General features: G+C 35.3%; 1 protein-coding gene and 2 long non-coding RNA genes across 3 annotated transcripts; 1 reads left to right on the plus strand and 2 right to left on the minus strand.

Moving 5' to 3' along the window:
• Positions 1–3,195: 3,195 nt before the first annotated feature.
• Positions 3,196–4,623, minus strand: LOC116165329. Its single transcript, XM_031479676.1, has 3 exons — positions 4,287–4,623; positions 3,915–4,064; positions 3,196–3,857 (listed from the first exon to the last, which is right to left on the minus strand). The coding sequence occupies exons 1-3, from the start codon at positions 4,573–4,575 to the stop codon at positions 3,196–3,198; spliced, it is 1,101 nt and encodes a 366-aa protein (XP_031335536.1). The 5' UTR covers positions 4,576–4,623.
• A 1,100-nt stretch (positions 4,624–5,723) lies between these two features.
• Positions 5,724–24,453, plus strand: LOC116177667. The gene is made up of 2 exons (XR_004146726.1): positions 5,724–6,079; positions 23,420–24,453. It is a non-coding gene; the product is annotated as an uncharacterized LOC116177667 (long non-coding RNA).
• LOC116177672 lies at positions 16,802–17,607 on the minus strand. The gene is made up of 2 exons (XR_004146727.1): positions 16,968–17,607; positions 16,802–16,917 (listed from the first exon to the last, which is right to left on the minus strand). It is a non-coding gene; the product is annotated as an uncharacterized LOC116177672 (long non-coding RNA).
• Positions 24,454–24,721: the final 268 nt, after the last annotated feature.

Consider the following 24,721-nt stretch of genomic DNA (forward strand, 5'->3'; position numbering starts at 1 on the left):
TGGGACCTGCTCAGAAATATCTTCTATAATTCAAACATGTTGATCAATGAGTAATGTGGAATTTTCGTTTGATTGTGATTGTACCTTTTGACAATCGTGCGTATTAGTGTCATCTGTTTGATATTGGTTGTCAATAAAAGCATTATCTGTAGGGGTCCCAATGGGCTTCGATTTGAGAGTTGGTACTTCATTGTAGTAAATAGAATTTTCGTACAGGCTGTTATCCATATTTAGGAAAAAGTACAGTTTCGACATGAAAATTTCAACGAATCGATACAAACTTTCTCCTGCTCAAATGTGGCAAGATTACGATGGAATCGTCCAAATTTAGTCCTGTGATTTTTTTCTGTGTGGGCACAGGTGCGTTGATCTCGTCAATCGAATGGTTAATTTACACAATTTACAAAAAACAAACTTCCCTAAGTTTCATTACAATCGCTGACTATGAGGTTCAAACTCGGGTTCAAAAGTGGTTGATCTGGCTTGAAATTCCCCAGTAAGTATCATGAATATGGAAAATCCTGGGTAGTCTGTGGGAATTTCCGGAAAGTCTGGAGATTCCCAGGAATTCTCAAGAAGTCTCTGGGAATTCCCAGGAAGTCTGGGAGACACACATTTTTCACAATATCTGGTTTTTCGGTTTCTTTTGCTGTCACAATAGTGACATCTTCCTCTATCAGGCAGTGGGGTTGTATCGGTGTCGTCTTGGTTTTCTTGTATGTCACAAATTTCTATAATGCGAAGCTTCATGGGCTGAGGGATCTGCTGCAATGTTGTAATAAAGGTTGCCCTTTATTAAAACATAATGCAATACAACCATTTATTGAAAAGTAATTACATCGCACACGTTATCCATCTACCGAACATTTAATAATATTCCCGTTACCCAACCTTCGGTTGCACTGAGAGAAAGAATTACTTGTAAGTACCCGTTTACGGTTACATTTATCCTAAGGTAACTTCGTATTCTGCCGAACTCACACGCGATTCTGAGTAATGTTTCTTAAGGACAAACAATTTCTTAGCGTTATATATCCGAATTATTAATGAAACTAAACAATTTCTTTTTTGTATGAAACTCTGCAATAGATAACAATTAATGCACCTTATTTATGGGCAAACGTTGAACTTGTAGTTGGTACGCATTTGAGATATAAAGAAATGTTTAGTACCTAAGTGAAAGCTTACTTGTTCTATATGTAACTCTACAATGGGTTAATAATAAATATACTTCGATTACAACTAAATGTAGAATTTTTAGTTGTAAGATGTTTGAAGTATTTGGAACTCTTTGATACCTTGTGTTAAGTGTAACTTATATTTAACACTACAAACATGATCTACCTCATTTATGATATATTGTTTTACATGAAATGTTGAGTCCGAGGGGGTAACCACTTACGGAAAATTTGTGACACGATTGCGAAAATAAGGGATTTCGATAGATTGCGGAAAGTTTCATGCGATTGCGGCGATTGCGGAGAGATTGCGGCGATTTCAAGAGCTTTGTAGCGATTTCTTGAGATTTCTATACCACATTTTTGCGATTTCTGAACATGTATACATGTCAAAAATAATGTTTTGATTTATGTAAGATTAAAAATTAAACAAAAACATTATCGTTAATAGCAACACAGTTTTGAAGAGATTATTTTCTTTTTTATTTGAAAAGAACAAGTTAACAATACATCACGCTTACAATTTACAGAAAGTCTTTTAATAGTTTTTGAGAGATTTTAAATTCCTTCTCAATCTGTATTTTTTGGTGCCGTTGTAAAATAAAAGGTTCATTGCCCAATAATGATATGGGGCCATAAAAATAGTACTTTGTGTACCAAGGCGGGAAAGTGGTTGTTTTCCGGGGCGAAGGAAGACATGGCCAGGCGAGGCGCAGCCGAGGCTGGCCACTTCCTGAGGCCCGGAAAACAACTTTCGTGCCGTGGTGCACACAATATTTTTTATCCTATACACATTTAAAATTAATCCCTTAACAACGTCCGACCGCAAGCGCTTGAATTTGGATTTGCTTTAACGCGTCAACGTGCACGCGTTTGTTTTGTTTATTTACACGTTTCCTGCTGACTACGCGAAAAAAAATTTACGAAACGGTGCAATCTAAGTGGGCCCACGAGTATATTTTTTACTCGTATATTTACCCCTTTCCCTTATAATACAGGTCAACGCAAATTCAAATTCTAGCGCGCTTGCGATTGCACAGTGCAGAGTCACCGAAGGGAGTCACGGTGCAACAGAGCAGATGTGCAAGTGGAGAATACTGATCATGTGCGAACTGAGTTGACATTTCCGGCATTTCACTGGCGCGTGATTATTTCCTTAGAAAATAACGGGATTTAAGGGGTTGTAATTAATACCAGGCGCATTTGAAATTATTACTGGTCTTGTGTATTAACAAATGTGTTTTAAAATTGAATGTGTGTTTTCAGAGACAAAATCACACCGGTTACATTTTAAATCCTTCGCAGTATCCATGTCTTGTCAAATGTTACATGCTTTTAACACTGGATTTATGCTTGGCGACGAAAGCGCAATGGGCACACTTTAAATCCTTGATGATCTTGTATTTTAAAAAAACGTGTTTTATAAATAGATTTATTCATTCCTTACAGTCACACTGGACACATTTTAACTTCGGGGTAGTCTCGTATCACGTATGTTAAAATGCTAGGTACTTATTACGGATAAGCGGTGTTCTACTTACAGTGCAAAGTGCATCTTGGTGTTAAATGTATTGACACAGATGCTCGTTATTGAAAGTAAATGGGAGATTATGACTAAGTTTGAAACGTTTGAATTGGTCTCGTGATATTGGGAAAGTATTCAAATTCACGAAACATTGTATTATAGGTTCGCGGTAATTAAATAAATCCTTGAATTCAGTAAAATAAAGTGAACATAGGGTAAATTTAATTATTAAATCAGTGTTGACGATTTTATGTTTCTTATTTAATTAAAAAGAAATAACTTCTTTGACATTTTATTACAACCGCGCCATCTAGCTTACATAAGGCGTATTTTTTTTCTCACCTAGCCGACAAAATTGAATTTTCTCGCTCCATGCGTGCAATTGTCTTCTTTCGCGTCCTCACACAGGCGAGAAAATATAAGTTTCTCCTTGTATAGGATAAAAATAAATTTATTTTCGACAATTTGTATATCTTCATCTTTGTCTTTCGGCTAAACATATGAATCTAAAACACATTTTAAAAATTTAATTTGACATGTATCATCGTTAAATATTTCTAGTACTCTGCCAATATACCATGATCTAAGATAACACACGGCGTAATAGTTTTCTGCGCTTATATCAATTTTTGTGTTTATTGGGGTTGTATCGTCGGTGGCATCTTCCTCGCCAAAGCTTTCATTTTCTAACTCACTCTTTTCTGAATATCTATCGCTTTCCTCGTCTGTCTCTGCTTCGCTAATAGCGATTCTCTTTTTCTTTCGTTTTGTTGAAGTACTCTTTGTTTGTTTTTTTTTATTTAAACTGCTAGATGCAGTGCTTCCACGAAATCGAAGCAAACGATCGCTAGAAAGACGGTTTGTCTTGATTGAAAATAACCAGCAAAGTGTTGACTTCTTTACTACCACCTCCTTTCCATTTACTTTAATCTTGAGCATATTACGAGGCAATGTTTGATTGCTTTTATTGTATTTGGCACTGAAATCTTGAATATTTAAATCACCAAGATCTTCAGGTTCCTCAAAGATACCTCTTTCTTCATCAATATCGTCTCTATCTTCAACATTCACGTCTACCTCACTCGTTTCTGAAAAATTATTATCTGCTTCAGAATAATCGGTAGGATGTACATTTTCCTGACTTGGCGGGATCTCTGGGATGCACACCCGTGTTAATGCCAAAGCTTTAATATTATCTGGTAGAATCATACCCAAATTGTAACAATCCTCAAAAACCTTTTCTTTTGCCTCTTCTATAGCAGCAAAGAGTTCTTCAGTTAAAGGTGTACTTTTTTCAGAATTTGGGAATTGATCTGTCCCTAGTCTTATGCTTCTTTCGCGTGGAAAAATAAATTTATCGTCTAAAATCACAACAAATAAATAAATAAGTTAATGTATAAAACTCGTGAAACTATTAAAAATATGCAAATGTTGTCATTAAATCAAAATAGACAATTCAAGACGGGACATAAAAACATTGTTTAATTAGTTAAATTCGTTCCGTACTATTGGCTAATTAGGTTTAAACTCAACAATGACTAATATAATAATAACAAGCATATATGTTTACAAACTGAGCTTACTTGTGTCACTTATAATGGAGTTGATCGTCTGAATTCGGTGTCGTCTTTGCAAAAGGTCCAACAAATCAAAGTTAATAACAGTTGAGTATGTAGACGCCCATTGATCGAGTTTGTCTAAAAAACTTTTCACATGGTTGGGTTGACTACTGTATAACCATGGGCAAATCAACTCCGGTGTTTGTCTATGGCGTTCGATTAGAATTAACAATCCATGTGCGTTTAACTCGACGCATGTGTAGATATTTAAAGTAATCCAATTTTTTGATAGTGATAGTTCCTTTTGCTCCATGATCCATGCACTCCAAAAACGTAAGAATAAATTTGCATACCATATAAGATAGACTCTTCGTTTCATACTGATGGATTTATTTAAAAATGAATCCAAAATGTATCTCGTAATTGAAAGTAATTGAGCAGTAGCTTTGTAATTTTCTTTTTTTGAGAGCAGAGTGATAACAGCGTTAGATGACATTTTATTTATAGCGTCGAAATTCATTTTATCGGCACCTAAAAAAATAAAAATGCACTGTATAAAAGTAAGTAAATTGGTTTTTTCACTACTAGCGTCTGATGACATGATGACGTGGGTCACACTGTAATTGGGCGCAAACCTGTTGACGGCCCAGAACAATAGAGGGAAAATTAATAAATAAATTAATTAATTAATTAAGACGTAAATAATAACATTACTGTAGAATTAGTTACTCTGTTCAACGAGTGTTGAATAGGTATACAAAAAATATGTCGCGTCACACTTAATTGATATATTATGATTGGTAAAAGGGGGAAATTGTAAGGCACTAAAAATGTCTAAGAATGTTAGAAGGGCGTCATGCTTGATTTCCATATATAAAATAAACCCTCTTTGTTTTCTAAGGAATACATGTTATGTATACCCTTGGCCACATTAATAAAATCCAATCACACGAAAGCTGTAGTCGAATAAAGATCGTCTTTACTTTACGTCTGTGTTTTATTGCAACTACCCCATTAACCCATTAATACCGGTCCGGAACTTCCGGACCAACTGTATCTTATAGACAATTTTATTCTAAACAAGTTCATTTCTATTCATTCTTTCCCTCCGAGCATTTCGAAGTCAAATGCGAATAAACACATTTTGTAATTTTTTCTTCGTTTTTTGTTAATAACAATATGTTCCGGCCAGGGGGGCTATGATTTTCGGATTCAGCGGATTTTTTCACATAGGATACGCTTGGTTTCGTTGAGTGAAGTGACAAAATCCAGCCCAAACCGTAATTTGACTGAACTAAAATAGAAATTCAAGGTCTAGTCACGAGAAAGGCATATGTCGGACCACTTAATTTTAATGGCTATGAAATTAATTAGTGACCTTTGAAATTGGTTACGTATAAAGCCTGCTTTCACTGTCCCCACCAATCGGCTATGCGTTCCCCCAACGTTGACTGTAAAAATAAAGAGAGGAGAGAAGTGAAAGAAGTTCAACCATCCATTGACATTGTTGCTCGAATACTTGAACGGTGCGCCGCGTTGGTGTTTCTGTTAGTTACAGTCACTAACAAACACAATTCAAATTCGTGCTTTGTTTTATTATAAAACACAAAACGTGAGTAACCTAATCTTTGCTTTCATCGGGGCAGATTGTAATCATCGTGCCGAGTTTCAAATTTACTTATTTAATTATCGAGGCGAGACGTTTGAAGGTCACTCACACTGCATTTCGCTTGTATAAACCGGTATGCAGCGTTCGAGGTCGAATACTTTTGTTCAAACTGGCTGGGAATTTTACAAATAAATGGAAGAGAAAGTGGGTAAGTTGCAATTAAAACGTTACCATTTATTCACGTTTTCTGTTTCTCTTCAAATTACTTTTTTTTATTTGCATTTTCTTCATAATTTATTATGGCAACTGCGGATGAGCATTACAAAAACGAGAAAAAGTGACACAAATTTGAAACCGATGGTTTCAAGCATTTATGTGTGTATAATATTTTTTGAATTGCAATTAATTAAAGCAGGACGCGTGTTATAGACGTGAATCGAATATTCCATGTTGTATATAGCGTTCGTTAGTCATTACAATAATGAGCCACACATTAGGGAAATTCTACTTGTCGTGACGTCATTATCCATGAGAAAATATCGGGCTATAAACAGCGTGCGTAGAAGTTGTTTATTATATAGTAATTTTGAAACGTTCCCGGTCAATTGTTTCTAAACTAAAACTACGCCGGTCTAGCGCCCTAATTGCTGCATTCATACGTAGACGTAATCGCGCATGTTTGGAATGTTTCGATCCAATCGTACGCGAATGAATGTGCATAATAATGAAGCCTATAGGTAACAAATATACAGTGCCTATAGGGTCTATTAGTGGTTACGTCATAATAGCCCGCGAAATTCGAATTGCAGGTCTTGGCTGTTTTACTGTGGGAAATATTGACCCCTATCGTCCTATCCATTAAGGGTCGCTTTTAAATAGGTATTCTTTATGGGCTTATACTGACCTTATGCGAATTAAATAAGCACATCGGCCCCCATATATTGAAACACTGATTACTTACATTTAAAACAGATCAATAAGCGTTAAATAAAATCCATTAATTGCGTTATATTTAAAAATTAAAGATATGTCTACCATCTTTACACTTTACGGTTAGCAATATGGAATAATCATGACCTCTATGACCTTGTTCTTGGGTTACATTTTACCACTGCACTTACTAGACCGAGTCTACTTGCCTTTAAAGTGTGTTTTTTTAATTTGTTTTAAGTAGTTTTCAATAGTCCTAGGTGTTTTTTTATTATATATTTACATTCGAAAATGTAAACATAAATACGGAATAAGATAGGTTTAGTTTAGGCACAGATAAAATACCCAACAGATTGCTAACCACAATACATTTTATGGGTAACATAAATATACTTAAAATATACTTAAGTTAAAGATCCTGGTATACTTAAACGCGCCATCTACTGAGTATTGGTATGAACATCCATTTTACGAATCTTTATGGTGGTCATGAAAAGAAGGAGTTACAAGCGTTTTTCTGTAGATGTCACTTTAAAAAAACTCACCCCGCGAAACCGTGTCTTTTAGTCTATAAAACTATAATTTATAGGTGTTTGCGTTTGTGATTGCATTGTGTGTGATTTATGTTAAAGTGACTTGTTCTTATTATTTTGCATTGACGTATAGGTACTTACATTAATTTGTTGTAGTGTCAAAGCTATTATAATTTTGAGGGAAGTACTTAACTAAACTATCAAATTTATGTAAAGATTTAGATTTCAGTTTAAATTTTGTGGCGACCATTATTAATAATTGTAAGCTGTGCCATTATCAAAGATGGTTGCTATAGATTTTAACCTGTATTTAAGTCTTAAATTTAAAATTTGTGTCAATTTGACGGCTGGCGCAATCGGCCATTTATAGTTCATATTAAGGGAGCGTATGGAGGCGAGCACGTGCACACATTTAATCTGTGTAATCGGATCGCAAATTTTCTTGATAACCGTGCAAAGATACGCAGTAAATAGATAAACCACATCAGAAGCCAGATTTTTATCTGTGACAGAAGTAAATAATTTTGTTGGGCTTGCATTTATTGCCTATTCGAAAACCGTCGAAAATGAATACTTACGATCAAAAAGTTTGTCCCGCTTTTCTTGTGAATTTCTTTTATACGTGAGATAGTAGTCGGTTTTGCAAAAACATTATCTTAAACTTAATGAAAATACCACAAATGCCGCGAATCTATTGGGATGATATGAATTGTTTTTTCTTTCATGTGTAGATACAAATAAAAGTATAGTATCACAATAATATAATACAATAATATAAATTTGATTAATTAACATTCATATTTATTTTTACAATTCGAAAGAAGAAACGGAACCAAGCGTATCGCGTTTTTCTTTCGATTTAGGGGAACAAAGTCAGATCATTCGACCTTCCAGCACATTACTGAAATTTTAAATTAGAGTTGCAGGTTGCACGTAACACATGATTCGAATTTTTTTTACGAATCGGGATCGACTTTTGGAGTCGTAAGTAATTTTCTGTTAAATACGCTACTGATTTAATAACAAAACTTTTCAGATTTTTAAACATTTTCGTCGGTTTACCAATTTATTTATTTAGTTTGTCACCTTGTTTGGCAATTATGCACTTTTGGAGTCGTAAGTAATTTTCTTTTAAATACGCCACCGATTTAATAACAAAACTTTTCAGATTTTTAAACATATTCGTCGGTTTACCAATTTATTTATTTAGTTTGTCACCTTGTTTGGCAATTATGCACTTTTGGAGTCGTAAGTAATTTTCTTTTAAATACGCCACCGATTTAATAACAAAACTTTTCAGATTTTTAAACATTTTCGTCGGTTTACCAATTTATTTATTTACTTTGTATCCTTGTTTGGCAATTATGGAGTTTTGGAGTCGTAAGTAATTTTCTGTTAAATACGCTACCGATTTAATAATAAAACTTTTCAGATTTTTAAACATTTTCGTCGCAATTTATTTATTTAGTTTGTCACCTTGTTTGGCAATTATGCACTTTTGGAGTCGTAAGTAATTTTCTGTTAAATACGCTACCGATTTAATAACAAAACTTTTCAGATTTTTAAACATTTTCGTCGGTTTACCAATTTATTTATTTTCTTTGTCTCCTTGTTTGGCAATTTATTTATTTAGTGCCTTTATGAAGTGTTGGATAACAGGAACATGCAGAAGTGAGAAAATCGTGTAATTTTATACAATACCATTTTTCGCGATGCGCTCGACGTTAAATGCAGCTAAGGTGAATTTTCCATTTAGAGCCGGCTGCTTTGCTTTAAATAAGTCAACAGATCAATTGAACAATTTTTCTGTGATAAGTCTAGAATTTAAATTGGTGTTGATAGCACAGGTGTTCGCGGAGTGCGGCGCGGTTGTTGGATGGAGCTCGCAGATTACGGCAATATTGCCCAAGTTGAAACATGATTCGGCAATTGCGTTAGACGGAAGATAATTCCACTGGTCGACATTATTTACGTTATTTTAATAAAGAAAATCTGTTATAGTTGGAATATGTAATTATTGTTTGTTGCTTTTTTTTAAATTTTTTGGGAGGGTTATGCAGCATTTATGGACCATCCAATTTAATATATTTTTAATGATAAATTATTTTGAAGACCTTAAAAAATTAACTTTGGGTATGCCTTGTAAACAAAAAAACAAACGAGGCGGTGTTTCGTTTCGCTCAATCAGAGAGCCCTGTTCATGAATCATTGGAATTTAGTACGTACATACCATATTTTGTGTAGTGTTGACTACAGATACCGATACTGAAATTTCAGTGTGAGTCCTCTTGTGGCAAAAAGCGGTATCATGTTTCATAAAAATCTTTAATAAAAAATTATATTTTTCACTGGAAATTGGGGACCTATAGGCAACCCGTAGTTCGCATTTGCATTATGGTTGTATTTAGTAACACTGCATTTGGTTGGCAATCTGTTGGGTATTTTATCTGTGGTTTAGGTTATGATCATTCCTTACTGCCGACCGTAAATTGTAAATATGGTAGATATTTTTAATCATAACGCAATTAATGGATTTTTTTCACTACTAGCGTCTGATGACATGATTATTAACCTTTTTTCCACTTGTAAAGTAGGCTTTCTCGGCATTTGTTCAAAGTGGTTAATAATTTTTTATTATTAACTAGTAGTCAATAATGAGAACTGTCACGCTGTCACTTTTAGAAAACACAACCCGAAATTTCGCTCAATGAACGTTTAGACAAGTTCTCTAAAACGAATAATTGCCACCATTCGCAATTTCCAGAGAAATTACATACCTAAAATTATCACATTTTGAAAAAATTCGAACGAAATTAGTCTTTGAAAAATCTCAATGACAGAACAAAATACGGCCTGTTTGACTTGTACTTCCACGTACTTGATTGACATGTTAAATTAAGAAACAAACAATTCTGTCCAACCGTTAACTCTCTTATCAATATAATATGTTAATTTAGAGGATTTCAAGTGCTAGTAGTGAAAAAAATAGTATATATACCACGGTAGAGAAGTCTATTATTGCCTTCGCACCTTACACCCCTCGGCGCAAGCGCCTCGAGATGTAATCTTGGTGCTCAGGCAATAATACTGTACTTCTCTACCTTGATATATAATGTACTATTATTTTGCGATTGTTGCTGTCTTAAAGTTAAATGATCAGTGTTTCGATATAAGAGGGCCGTTATGCTTATTTAATGCGCATAAGGTCAGTATAATCCCGTAAAGAGCACCTATTTAAAAGTGATACTTAATGTATGGGGCGATAAGGATCAATATCTTCGACAGTAAAACTGCCAAGTCCTGCAATTCGAATTTCCCGCTCAAATTTGACGTCACAGTGATTGAGTCTATTGACACGCCCGTGCAGTTTGCGTTGCGCCCCATTCGCGCAGGTTTAGCTCTCGTGAAACTTTTTTAGTTGCAAAGTTCTGCACGTCGCGTTTTGTATTGTTTGATAAAAAATTGCTGATATGGTGAATTGGCCTGTTTTCGGTCATTTAAAGCCGGGTACACACCAGGTTCAACGCAACTTAGACCAGGGAACAAAAGAGGACACGTAACGTAGGTGTTACCGATTGGTACCGCAGCTGTTCATATAGTGGCTATCGCAGATGTAAGAGCTATCAGCTAGGATAGTAGGAAGCGGTAGTTAAATGAACGTATGGAGTTGTTTGGCATGTTTTGCTAGGTATTTACAATAAATAATTAATACAGGGTGTTCCTTAAAGACAAGCTAATATTTAATGGGGGGTGATTCTTGGACCAATTTTAAGAAAAAACTGAACTATGTCCTAAACGTTTTAATTTTTGCGAGAATTTTTGATATACATCAGGGTGGTAAAGTTTTAAAAAAATCATTTTTTTTTAAATAATAAGATAATTTGTCGACATCTTTATGAAATTTCGTACATGTCTTTTATGCATCAAGATGCATTTTCTGATGTGCAAAACTTTTTATTGTCTCTACTAGTGGTGTGCTTTTGCATTGAATATGTTTGTAGAAAAAAATACCACGCTACTGCTTTCTCTCAAAATAAAAATATTTATTAAATCCTCATTAATTTTTGAGCATATTTGATCTTCTGGGTTTTCCTTGTCCGAAACATGGTTTTCGCTTAAAAAAATAAATAAGTCCGTTCATTTAAAACGAATTTTATTTTTAAGGGAAAACCAAATTTATATAAGTAGAGTTTTTAGAAAATGCAGGGTGTAGCACCTAAGACCTCTCTGATCATAATTCCTTTACCATAAAAGATTCCGCAAAAAGTCCTAGAGCACAATTATACACATTTACCGTCGCCATATTTCTAAAATATTTTTGATCACCAGGGGCGTGCTGTATTCCAGTGCCGTATCAAACTTGGGTTTTTAAAAAATGGAACACCTCGTATTTTATTATTGATATGGAACGTACTTGGAAAATACTTATTTTTTTATGTAACATGTTATTCCCCTAACTTGAACGATTTCGCTGTTATAACCTTTTTTCGTTTTTTAGGTACTTGATCAAAAAAAATTTTTATTGTCTTCGTCAAATGTCACATTTTTTTAAAATTTCAAATGGCACCCCCCTAAACAAATTATACCTATGGGTAAGCCAAAACTACAAATTTTCCACTGATACAAAGAAAACCACTCATTCCATAGATAAGAAACGCCATTTGCGCAGGGTTGGCAAAACGAAAAACCCATTTAAAAAACCCACAGGGTTTTTGTGTCAAGAACCCACCCAACGACCTATACAAAAACCCAACACAAAAACTCATACAAAAGTCCCAAGAATTTGAGACACAAGATGAGACAAAATCGAGATGATTTTTATATAGTATTTCATAACAAAACATGATGTAGTTTACTTGGAAACAGACAGGTACTGATAGATCAGTCTTACATTCTTATTCCTAAGTTTCAAGAACATTTTACATTAAAATATAAAATACGAAACGGCTTTTTCATTAGAAATAAAAAAATAAAATATATTTCACTTGGAAACAGTAAGGTACTGATAGACCAGTCTTTATATTCTTATTCCTAGTTTCAAAAAAAAATTACATTAAAATATAAAATACAAAACGGCTTATTCATTAGAAACAAAATAAAATAAAAATAATAATTAAAAACCTAAAACAACTTTTTCTCTTTTTTAAAGTGGCTCATTTTTATTATTTTTGTAAGCTTTTCTACTTTATCGGGCAGTCTAAGTTCAAAATTAGTGTTATTTTTCTATAATCTGAGGTTAGAGTTCCGGAAATTCGACAAATACCCAAAAATTACTCAAATACCCAACAAAAACACAAAAACCCAAAACCCCACCCAAAGCATACAAAAACCCAGATTTTTACCAACCCTGCATTTGCGAACCCAAGTGTGACGCCAACAAACAATTCGGGTAATAGTCTCCAAGAGTAAATACCATATCATCCAGTTCTACGTGAGTTTGGAACGTTTTTGCAACGCTGATTATAAAATAATCATACACTGCCGACATTTTACTGTTAATTGTGAGAATTGAACATCTTTTGTTTCATCACGGCACACTTGGGTTCGGAAAAGAACGTTTTTTTACAAATTGGCGTTTCGACTTGGTTTTTCTCTGACATTTTCTTATGGAATGTGTGGTTTTGTTAGTGTATTTTCCTCAAAGTGAAAAATCGCTATTGGCTGTACTCAGGGTTGGGCAAAATACATTCACTTGTGTATTTGAAATACAAAATACAAAATACTTTTTGCTCATGTATTTGAAATACAAAATACAATTGTATTTGAAATACATTAAAAAACACTTAATCTTAAATATTTTATTATACCTATCATTTACATCTTACGTATACTGGTATACACATATTACTATATTATTATTACATATTACCCTTGAGATAAACTAACTTTTCAAACAATGTGTCTGATAAATTGCCTCTTGTAGGCGAATGAATGTATCCCGCAAAAGAAAACAATCTTTCAACTGGGGCCGATGAACACAAACTTGTATTAAATTTTATAAACGCATGTTTAATTACTGAATAATTATTTAAACTTACTAGTAGTTTATTTTTGTCATTTAAAAATGTCACAAATTCTAGTTCTACTTGTGATTGTTGTTTATTATTAGATTTTGGTGACGAAAATATATAAAAATCTTCATCTTCGCCACCACTGGCACTTTGTTCAGAGGACGAGAATGCTAACTGTTGTTCATGAAATTGCTCTAACGATTTAACACACAAGTCCTGTAAACGTTTTCGTTCATATTCTAAACGTTCTGGTAACCACTTCAACTTGAATGCAGGGTGCAAGCATGTAGCTATAATTGCTTCATTTACTTCCGGGGATAGCTCAAAGAAATTTGAAAATCGTTTCTCTATTGATGCGATTATACCTTTAACCAGAGATCCTGTGGGTTTGCGAAGATGCTTGTCTAAAAGAGCTGTCATTCTAAAATGTAACGAAAACAATGTAGGTATAAGTTGTCCGTAATAACATTTTTCTTCTGTTTGCAAACAATCCAGTGCTGTAGCCACAGGCTTCAAAATGGTGAGGAAGTCCTTTAAGTACTCCAACTCAATTTCTTTAAAGTCGGGCAAAGCCAATTCTTTATTTAAATTGTTTAATTTTTCTCGGTATTTCATTAATTGAGATAATGAATCAAAAAGTGAATTCCACCTGGTAGGGCACGGGTACAGCAAACTGCAGCCCAGTGTATTCTTAATTATTTCAGCAGTTTTTGGTTTTCGTGATATATTCCACAATACTGTACATTTTGCAATTGCTGGATGATGTATTCGGGACATTGGAGAAGCCTCCCTTATAATTTTTTGCAGGTCTGTTGTGGCCACTAAACTTAATGTGTGACTTGCACATCTTAAATGATTTGGTAATACTAATACTACAGAAGAGGAATCATCTTCATCAAAATTCAAAAACTCTATATCATCGTCTTCGTCTTCATCTTCGTTGTCAATGTCTTCACTAGCTGAAGAAAAAACTTAATGTAATACATATTACATTATTATATTACATTATTGTATTTAAATGTGTAACTACCATTTTTTTGCACAGTTTGGAATCCAAACTCCTTGAACGCTTTGACAAAATTGCTGCCATTGTCTGTAATTGTTGACACAATTTTTTTCATTATCGAGTCCATATTCGGAATTTATGTCATATAACATTTCAGCAATTTTATCGTACGAATGAGTGCCTCTGAATCGTGTACATGCTAATACGCTCTAGTGTATTTTCGTCAATCTAAAATTAAAAATGTTGAGTTAAAATAAGAAAGTATAATATGGCACCTCGTACCCAATGGGCAGTAACACCCCTAAAACTTCGGTGTTTTGTAGACCAGACATCAGCTGTAGTTGAAATGTACTTTACTGTTTGGAATACCTGCTTTAATTTTTGTTGGATTGAACTGAACAAATCCTCAATTTTCCGCCCCAATGATCGTCTTGACATGATTTGCAAACTGGGTCGATATCTAAAATTGTGTTTAGTAATGTGTTCTTAACAAAAATGATTTACCTGTAAATATTTTTCTAAAACTTTCATCTTCCACCGTTGAAAGCGGCCGCATACTACGAACTACGTAGTTAATAATATTATTATCAAATTTTTGCTGCTTAGTGTGTTTCTGAACAGCTTCGTTCACTTCAAACAGTTTTAATTGTTTTAGTTTTGGTGTTTGAGGATCTGTAGTCTCACATGATCTTTTCCCTCTTACTTTATGCTCAACTTTATATTTCTCGAATTCATCTACAGCTTCCTTGTGTAGTCGCTGCAACAAAAATTAATAAATAAAATAACTACTATTGCTTTAATTATTTATTATCACATTACCTTTAAGTGTGTTTTAAAGCTGGTGGTGGCTTTTAAAGTTCCACTAATTTAATTGTTTTTGTTATGTGCACTAGTACACAATAAACACCGGGCTCTAACTTTATTTGGGTTATTTGGATCTTGATGCGTGATTTTGAAATATTTTCCTTGAAGTATTACAGGAACAGAAAGTGGAGAAGTAATTTCCTCCATTTCAACCGATTCTGAGACTGATTCCTTTTCGTTTCGACCTTCCATCATCGACATAAGCATATAATAATTTCCAATTTTTTAACAAAATTATCGCACGACCGTCACAATAATTATTAAACAAAATGTGCACGTTTACAAATGGCGTAGCAGTGTAAATCAACGTTTACACGAATGCGATTGGGCACAGAATGTTGAAATGTGACGTGTGCGTGTGTGACTCCACGTATGCAACCGGCACTCATATAAAGCCTTGGCTTAGACTATGAAAGAGAGGGGACCCGTAATAGAGAGCGCGCGCGTGAAGCAAATTGCGATCATACTGCCACCACCAGTGGCGCCCGCTCGGGTATTACATTAGGAAATTACAATTTATTTATACTGCCATCATGGTATGATTAACCTGTGTGTACGTCGGACATAATATGGGGTTCTTATTTGAATGGAGAGACAAAAAACGCGATAAACGTAAACATACGACCCGACTTTGATCGTTTCAGAAACTGGGTGCGCGATATAAGCGCAATATTATTGAAAGTATACTTACATAAGTATGTATATATTACCACATATACCTTTAGTAAAATTCTGCACACCCCGTTTTTGAAGCGATCAAAACTGAAAAAGCGTAAATTATAAAAGAGTATAATGTACGGTATATGTTCCTTATGCTCCAATAACAATTTGCAACACATTTCGCTTTTAATTAATGCACACATCTTTCTGGTGAGGAACCCTGCAACGTATTTAGCAATTTGTTCAATATTGCAGAGTTCATGCTTTTTGAACAAACATTTATTGCAATATCTTCCACTTCTATTTCATTGTTCCAATTAATTGAAGCATTAATTATTTGTTCGTTGCTTCCTTGCGACGGACAAGTTATATAGAATAGGGATTGTATCCAGAGGAATACAACTCTCCACCCCACTATCTCACAACTCTGTTGTAATCAGCAAGCGTTTGTACTTTTGTAGGTATATGCACTTTCAAACTGCCTTGAGGTGGGGTTGTTATTCTATCCATCCCTTGATCTTTTGGAAGAAGAAAATAATTCCAGATGGTCCTGGCTTATTTTAGGATCCTTCGCAAAAAATACATTGCCGTTTCCCTATGGTGCGTACTACCTGGGACACATTGTATCTTTTTCTTCCCGATATATCTGCTTGTTTGTGAATGGCAGTTAGCGCTTCTGATGTGAATCCTGGGAAACAATTGACTGATTTATACAATTTGCCGATGGTGCACACCAGTACATACATACACTGTTCTGACATAATTTTACCCTTTTGGAGACAGATCATTAGGTTATACACTGTTTGCGGCTAAGTGCGGAGAACCAGGTGATCATGCACCAACAAAGTAATTAATGAACTGTAATCTATCTTGATTGATACACTTCTTATTAGTTTGGTTATCATGAAGGAAAATAAAGTACAACGTTAGTAAATAATTCTTATATTGAAAACTGTACAAATAAAATAAATGTACCTATATTCTTTTCCGAGTGAATCTTGAGGGCAAACGCAGCTGATGGTTTCAGAATGGGAAATTATTTCTAAACAAAATAGCAACCATAAAATAGAATAAATGAATTGGAATACTCACAATTATACAACAGGCTTTGGCAATAAAGCCCTAAGCAGTTTCTTGTACTTCAGTAATAAGCTGTTGATACTATAGCAAACCGTTGACGATGACGACGGTGATAATATTGAATTGATATGTCTTCTCCCCTAACGGGTTTAATCATAACGATCTTCCTTCAGGATATCTTGTCTTTATCGAATGTGGCGGCGATCGATGTGTATTGCTTCGAACATCGATCGATGACCTCTCTCTTTTGAAGACCAAATCCTATCTGTCGTACTACACGTAAGTACAAAAGCAACATACACTGTAGTTAAACTACTCCATACAAAGTAATCAGCCGCCTAAGGGTTAGGCATCCAAACATGTACCTATCTGTTACGTCAAGTAACTAGATAGTGACGCCGCCACTGGAATATCGCTTGCAGGTTATATCACTTGCTTACTGTAAACGAGAAATTATCAATGAAAATAAGTATAAAGCACTATTTTATTGATGCACAAAAATCTAGGACAACTGTAAGATTATGAAAATGAAGACCTTAGAAGTGTTTTATTAACTACCATGAAGATTTAATTAAATTTAGCCAAACCAGACAACGTGCCGTTTTTTATCTTGCCTATGAAATGATATTCCTGCTGCACAACGACCACTGCTACTTTTACAGTTGTACGCAGAACAATTCACCACGTTTATATCACACAGTTTTGCACACACAAACTTTATTAATAATAAAGAAATGTCAATAAATGCACACTGCCACCACGCTTTGACTGCCACCGAAAATATGGCGGTCGTCTCGAAATTCGCGTCAAATTCACGCATGCCGTGGATGCGGTATTACGGGTCCCCTCTCTTTCCTTGTCTAAGTATAAAGCCATACATAAGTGACAAGTGAAGTAAGGCCCTGTTTACACGCATACCGTACTTTACAAAAAGTTGAATAACTTCTACCTTTAGACGGTAAAATCAGATCTAGTGTAAAACGCTCTATCGGCGATAGTTATGGAAGATTTACTTTTTTGTGTATTTAAAATACAAAATACATTTACATCGTGTAATTAAAATACAGTATTGAAAATACATACAGGGTGATTCCTATAGTACCTGCCACCGTTTGGGAGCGTGTAGGTGGTGCGTAGAGGAGTATTTTGATATAGGACACTTGGGGTCGGAAATCTAAAATAAGGGTGCCAGAGCCAAATTTACCTTCTGGAATTTCGCGCCTGTAGGTAGGCAACCCAACCGGCCGGCGGTGCACACGGAGCGATCTCAGGCGACGATGTGTGGCTGACACTTGATCAGAATTTTGTTTAAACCCACGAAATCCCGTCTGCAACGACGCGTATCAAGTGAATAAACACTATGGCACGTTTTACTAACACGGCATACGCGGACATGCACTTCATGTACGGATTGGCAAATGGTAACGCACGAGCTGCACGACGAGCGTACGCTGAGCGGTATCCAAACCGTCAGTTACCCTGCGCAGACAGGTCTTTCAAGAAGTTCACTTCCGACTGTGCGAGACAGGGCAATTGCAGGTAAGCTGACGGAGGCTTAACTTTACACACAGATTCGTGATGCACATCGATACTTGGGTCATTTAAGCACCCATTTCGAAAAGTTTGTTTGTTTACACCGACCTCCTCCTATTTCGCAGCCCACTAGCGCCCGTGATCGCGATCGCCCGTTGGTAAATGTCTTAGAGGAGGATGTGTTGGAACGTTTCGAGGCAAACCCGCGTACTAGCATTCCGTGTTAGTAAAACGTGCCATAGTGTTTATTCACTTGATACGCGTCGTTGCAGACGGGATTTCGTGGGTTTAAACAAAATTCTGATCATGTGTCAGCCACACATCGCCGCCTGAGATCGCTCCGTGTGCACCGCCGGCCGGTTGGGTTGCCTACCTACAGGCGCGAAATTCCAGAAGATAAATTTGGCTCTGGCACCCTTATTTTAGATTTCCGACCCCAAGTGTCCTATATCAAAATACTCCCCTACGCACCACCTACACGCTTCCAAACGGTGGCAGGTACTATAGGAATCACCCTGTATGTATTTTAAATACTGTATTTCAATTACAAATATTGCAAATACTGCCCAACCCTGGCTGTACTTTGTCGTCCGTCACACGTACTCCTACACCACTGAAGCGATTTGGCCGATATAGGGCTCATTTTTTGGTTTTGTACAGGGCGAATCAACGATTGCGCGGAGTAACTTAATGCCTTGAAGATAAGTGCTTTTGTATTATGATATGGTTGAATATTCTCCACATTTTAAAAATATTTGGAATTATACAGGGTGCGCCCACGAATTAGTGCGCCAAAATGGTACATTTTTTTTAAATAAAACCCCCTGTATTTGAATGCATTTTTGAATTCTACGTGTAATTGTACGTCTTTTTTATTATATGGTTAATATCCGTGAAATTAGTAATTTTAAAGATAATTCGATTTGTAAGAAAAATTGGGCATTTGCAAGCGCCAGTATATTGTCAAAATTATTACTTAAATTTTGATTCCAGGTTTTATATCTTTTATCCTGGGTTAAGTAAAAGTCAAATAAATACATCTACAATGAAACATTAAAAAATAGCTTACAGGTTTTTTTTGGTAGATCCAAAGTTGCAAAACTTCATACTAAAAAATCTCACTTTTTTTAAATACATACTATAATTAGCAGTACTAAGTTATCAGTATGGTCAAGTATAGTTTAGATTACCAATTTTTGGCAATATCTGATTTATACCTGAAGATTAAATTCTGATTATTAAATACATTAACTTCAGGAACAGTGTTACATGTGATTAGCATTGAGCACAAAGTAAAACGCCCATATGTCTATGATTTTATTGATTCAGAAGGTATAACATACATTACTTTAAAGAGTTCATGCCCTCAACATACTTATTAAGATTACAGGGAAATGTAAAACTTTCAGTCCCACGACTTGTAAGTGCAGTTGGTTCAGGTAGTGGGAGCTTCCTGCAAATCTGCTTTTTGTTAAAGATATAATGTTCATTAATTCTAGCAAACTTGAACGCCAGAAGTACGCAACGTCTAGTTCTTCATCTTCTCCAGATAAAATTTCCCCGATTGAATTTAAAGCTTTCACACACCCTTCTCTTACAACAACAAAGTCTCCTCTACTAATCAACAATTCTTCATAATTAAAATTGCTTTCCTCACTTACACTCCTCTCACTACTATCCTCCAAGATACCACTAACGCTCTCATCTGAAGATGATGATTCGATTTTCCGTTTTGCACTTTCAATTTTCTTTTGTTTGATATTTTTCTTTTTCTTGGTTTGCCTCATTTGTATGTCCTCTACTATTTGGTTTTTTATAGGAGTATCGGTTAATATTTTGCTCTTCCCCTTTCTTCTTGTTTAATGAAGGATGTGTTTCAAATACCGTTTTCATCATGAGAGTAAGTTTGATATTGCGGTTTTGGCTGCCGCACGAATCTGCCCATAGTATCAGTTCTTTTACATTTTCATTTATATTTTTCTGAATGTGTTTCAAGAGACAAGAACCTACCTCTTGTGCCCCGCGACCTGCTTCATTCTCCATCCATACATAGCAATATGGCCTCTGAGTGGTTCCCGAATGTACGCCCAAATTGTACAACCATATTTGCCGTTTATAGAACAATATTCCGGTTGGAAGGCGTGGGAGAGGCAAAGGTTTTTCAAGATCAAAGCTTACACATTCTAACCAATTGGTTTCCAATGCCTTTTGGATATCATGTTTCCATTGTTTCTCTAGCACCTTGCCACATTTTGATGTGACAGTCATATCCCTCTATTAGCTTTGATTTTTCCTCTTCACTTTCTGAACTTCGTATTTTTGCTTGATAAGTGTTGCAAGTGTCTTTCTTTAGTACTTTGAATTTCACATTAAATTCAGTTAGGAAGATCTGGCTATATACTGCAAAACTAACTGGTTTTTCGACTTCTTCTGTGTATTTACGGTGCATAAGAGTTAACGTCATTTCCGGTGGGAGGAATAGAGCATCACCATTCTGCTGTCTACGATAGTGACTGATATATTTGGGAATTCTGTCATTCAATTTGTTTGGCAGAAATTGCAAGAAATGTTCCATGTGGACCTCCATCTTTTAAAGGTAAAACAAAGCCAATCAATTTGTTGGATTTTGAGTCATATTGAATGCGATTCACAATTTTTGTGGCGTCCTCGCTTAACCATATAATTTTGGGTAAATTTCGGTTGTCAATGAAGCTATTCGATTCTTTAAATCTCACTTCTTGGGTGTCAACAGAACCCATCCCGCGTACAATACGTGTTGTTATAGAAAGAATGGAGTTGGTCAGATTTGAATATAATGTTTCGTAGAATAATCGACCGCCCACAATGAACAAATATGTGCAGAATCGTTTTAAATCGCAATCAAAGTTATTTCCCTTATTAGATGCATTTTTGCTATTTTTAACAGTTTCGTATAAAAGTGATAGTAATTGAGGAACTTTATCTATAGTGGCTGTTGCCCTCGATTGGAACGATTCCGTTTGTGCGTCGAGAATTCGATCTAAAAGCATCTGTTTTAATTCTTGGTTTTCGTTTAATAGCTTGTTTATGTCATCAATTGACGAAAAATATTTTGTAATTAAGTACTGTGTTCCGGGTATCATATTTTAACGTGCTCTTGTTCTCCTTGATGGCCTTGAGTATTTATTTCTCCAAGGACCACGTACTACTGGAGGGCTCTGGTTCCTCATATACAGAACTACACGCCCTTGATGCAGTTCTGTCCTCACAAAAATCCTCACCCCTGTCGTTTTCCGTTGATGAATCGATTCTACCGAAGATTCTACGCTTTCGTTTTTGACGAGGTTTTTGTACTGGTGAGAAAAGAGAAAGAATTATACGCGTATTCTCATATTGTAGTTTGCGAGGATATGGCGAATATTTTCATTGGACTCTATCAAACGTACTTTCCACTTACATCATCCATTTACCGTTCATTTTTTCATTTAAAAATAATTTACCCATTATTTACCAATTACCACTTATTTACTTCTCATTTACCTCGTCATTTACTGATTTACCAGTCATTTACCACTGATTTACTCATTTACCAATCATTAACCACTAATTTACTTATTTACCATTACGTGTAACACTCATTTACCAAGGTGGTCAACTCCTCGCAGCTTGATGTTGATATTTGTTAGCAAAGAAGGTGTTTACGTGGAGTTAGAGTTTTTGGAAAGTGCCCAGGTCATGTCATGTTTGTGTCTATTTTTGTAGTTGTTTTTTAAGACTGGAACGCACCATTTCTCAAGTTAATTTTATCCTGCAACAGTTTTTGAGAAAATTTTTCAATTTTCAGAAATCAAAAGTATTTTATTTCCATTGCATTTGTTTTTCTACTGTAGCTTCGAGTGTAGCTTCTATTTGTTCATCCGTGGGAAAATCGTTTTTACATGCCAAATTCAACCCCAAAGGCTTATCGGCATATTCTCTAGTGAAAACAAAAGTTGATATAAATAACTTGCTATATTTTGCATTGCTTGTAATTTATTAATTCTTTTCATAACGTCTTGCAGATTGTAATTTACCACTGTCGAAAATGTGGAAGTCATTGCCTGAGTTGCTCTAAATAATTGTTCGCAGACTGCTAAAATACCATGGAGGGAACTTGTCACTTGTAAACTTCTGTGGTTCGTCTCTTAATTTCTGAATTATCTTTATTAATGTATAGGCATTTAATTCTATGCATAATAAATAGCTATTAAAGAGATATGAAATTGTGATTTACTGAATAAGTGGGATGTACTGATAGCCAGTTTCTCCATATTCTAAGAAAAAACGTAGACTCAAACTTCGACAACTCGAAACAGGTAACACTGCGATCCCAAATGATGGATGAGAATCCAACGTGGTGATTTTTCGGTTTTTTCCTATTCAAACTGGTATCGTCTGAAAGATCTTGTAAGCGCCCACAACTTCTTCGTGACGAGATTTTGTTTTTTATTTCCTAGGGACGAAATTAACGACCTTTTGCGAGTCGCGCGTCTTCGAGGGGTAGTCGGACGCCAAAAAGTTACCTTTAGCTGCGAATTTGATCACACAGCTTAAAGTTTCGTAAAACTCGAATCACAGTCGCTCTTGAATAGAAGCTCGAGCTATGAGAAGTTCCTCAAAAATTGAGAACTATTTTTTGGAGGGTTTTTAGCACCCCCGAAAAGATCTGACTGATGGTGGAGTGCAAACTTCAAACGCGGAAAAATATAGGTATTTGATAAACTCATTAATTTACGGCTTTGGTTTTTGGTGTTATTGTGTTTTGCCAAAAAACGTATCCTAATCAGGAGTATCATATACATCTCTGGATTGAAATTGATTGAAAAATGTCACATACATTCATCAAAACTCATTCAATACACGACCTTCAATTTCAAGAATCGGTTGTTTAATGAACTTTCTTTTTGTTGCAGATCATTGAAAAAATTGATGCGGAAGTTAATCAAGATACACGAACCATCCTAGAATTTGGTCAACAATTTTTATGAGGACAATGGGACCACTGCATACACCGTGATCATAGGGCTATCTCAATCTACTGGAAACGGGTCATTCACGATTGTTAAGTTGACAAGAATCACTATGATCTGAGTGGACTTGAATTACGATTAATGGAAAATACAACAGGAGGGTGTAGCCTACGTTACAGACCAAGAAGATGCAGTATAATCCGAGTACACAACAAAGAAGTAAATGCAACATGACCATCTACAATCTACAAAAATGTTCAATAAAAGCTTTCTATGTTCTGGATGAAGAATCATGCATGACTCATTGTAAACGAATCATTAAAATATTTGTACTTGTTACACATCGGTAGTTTAAACAATGCATTACCAATAGTCAACCTCAGAAGAGCTTCTACGATTAGGTATTAAATCCATATAGGTAATCTGAAATCCATATTTGTGTCATTAAACAGGTTAGAAAATGTGCTCGGAATTCAAAAGTGTAAAAACATAACTTATTTTAGCGGAAGCCAGCTATCCAAATTAAATATATCGCAAAAAAATGTTTCATTGAACTAGATCACTAATCCTTAAATAATAAAGGAAATCTATGATTAAAATGACATTAAATTTTAGCAGGTGCATTACATAATCCGAGAGAGTAATGTAATAAGTTAATTGAAAACTATACACGATATATTCCACTTTCTCATCCATCTAGAAGGCTTTCAGTTCCTAATGTAACAAATGACTCTGTCAGCTTGTGTTCAGATCAGGGATCGAACTGAGTAAATTCCTGGTTTAACTGCTCATGAGACACAGAGTCTGTTACATAATCCAAGTGACAGTCTTAGTAATGTAATGTATAAATTGAAAATTGTAGACGATATATTCCACTTTCTGCTCCTTCGAGAAGGCTCTTAATTTACTACAGCAACAAATATAATCCTAGAGACGATGTATTCCAATTTCTGCTCCATCGAGAAGGCTTTCAATTTACTACTGCAACAAATGACTCTGTCAGCTTGTGTTCAGGACAGGGATTGAACTAAGTAAATTCCTGGTATAACTGCTCATGAGACACAGAGTCCGATACATAATCCAAGTGACAGTCTTAGTAATGTACTATATAAATTTCTGCTCCTTCGAGAAGGCTCTTAATTTACTACAGCAACAAATGACTGTCAGCTTGTGTTCAGACCAGGTATCGAACTGAGTAAATTCCTGGCTTAATTGCTCATGAGACACAGAGTCCGTTACATAATC

Source organism: Photinus pyralis, unplaced genomic scaffold, assembly GCF_008802855.1.
Source record: "Photinus pyralis isolate 1611_PpyrPB1 unplaced genomic scaffold, Ppyr1.3 Ppyr1.4_LG1, whole genome shotgun sequence".
In the NCBI taxonomy this organism is placed as follows: Eukaryota; Metazoa; Arthropoda; class Insecta; order Coleoptera; family Lampyridae; genus Photinus; species Photinus pyralis.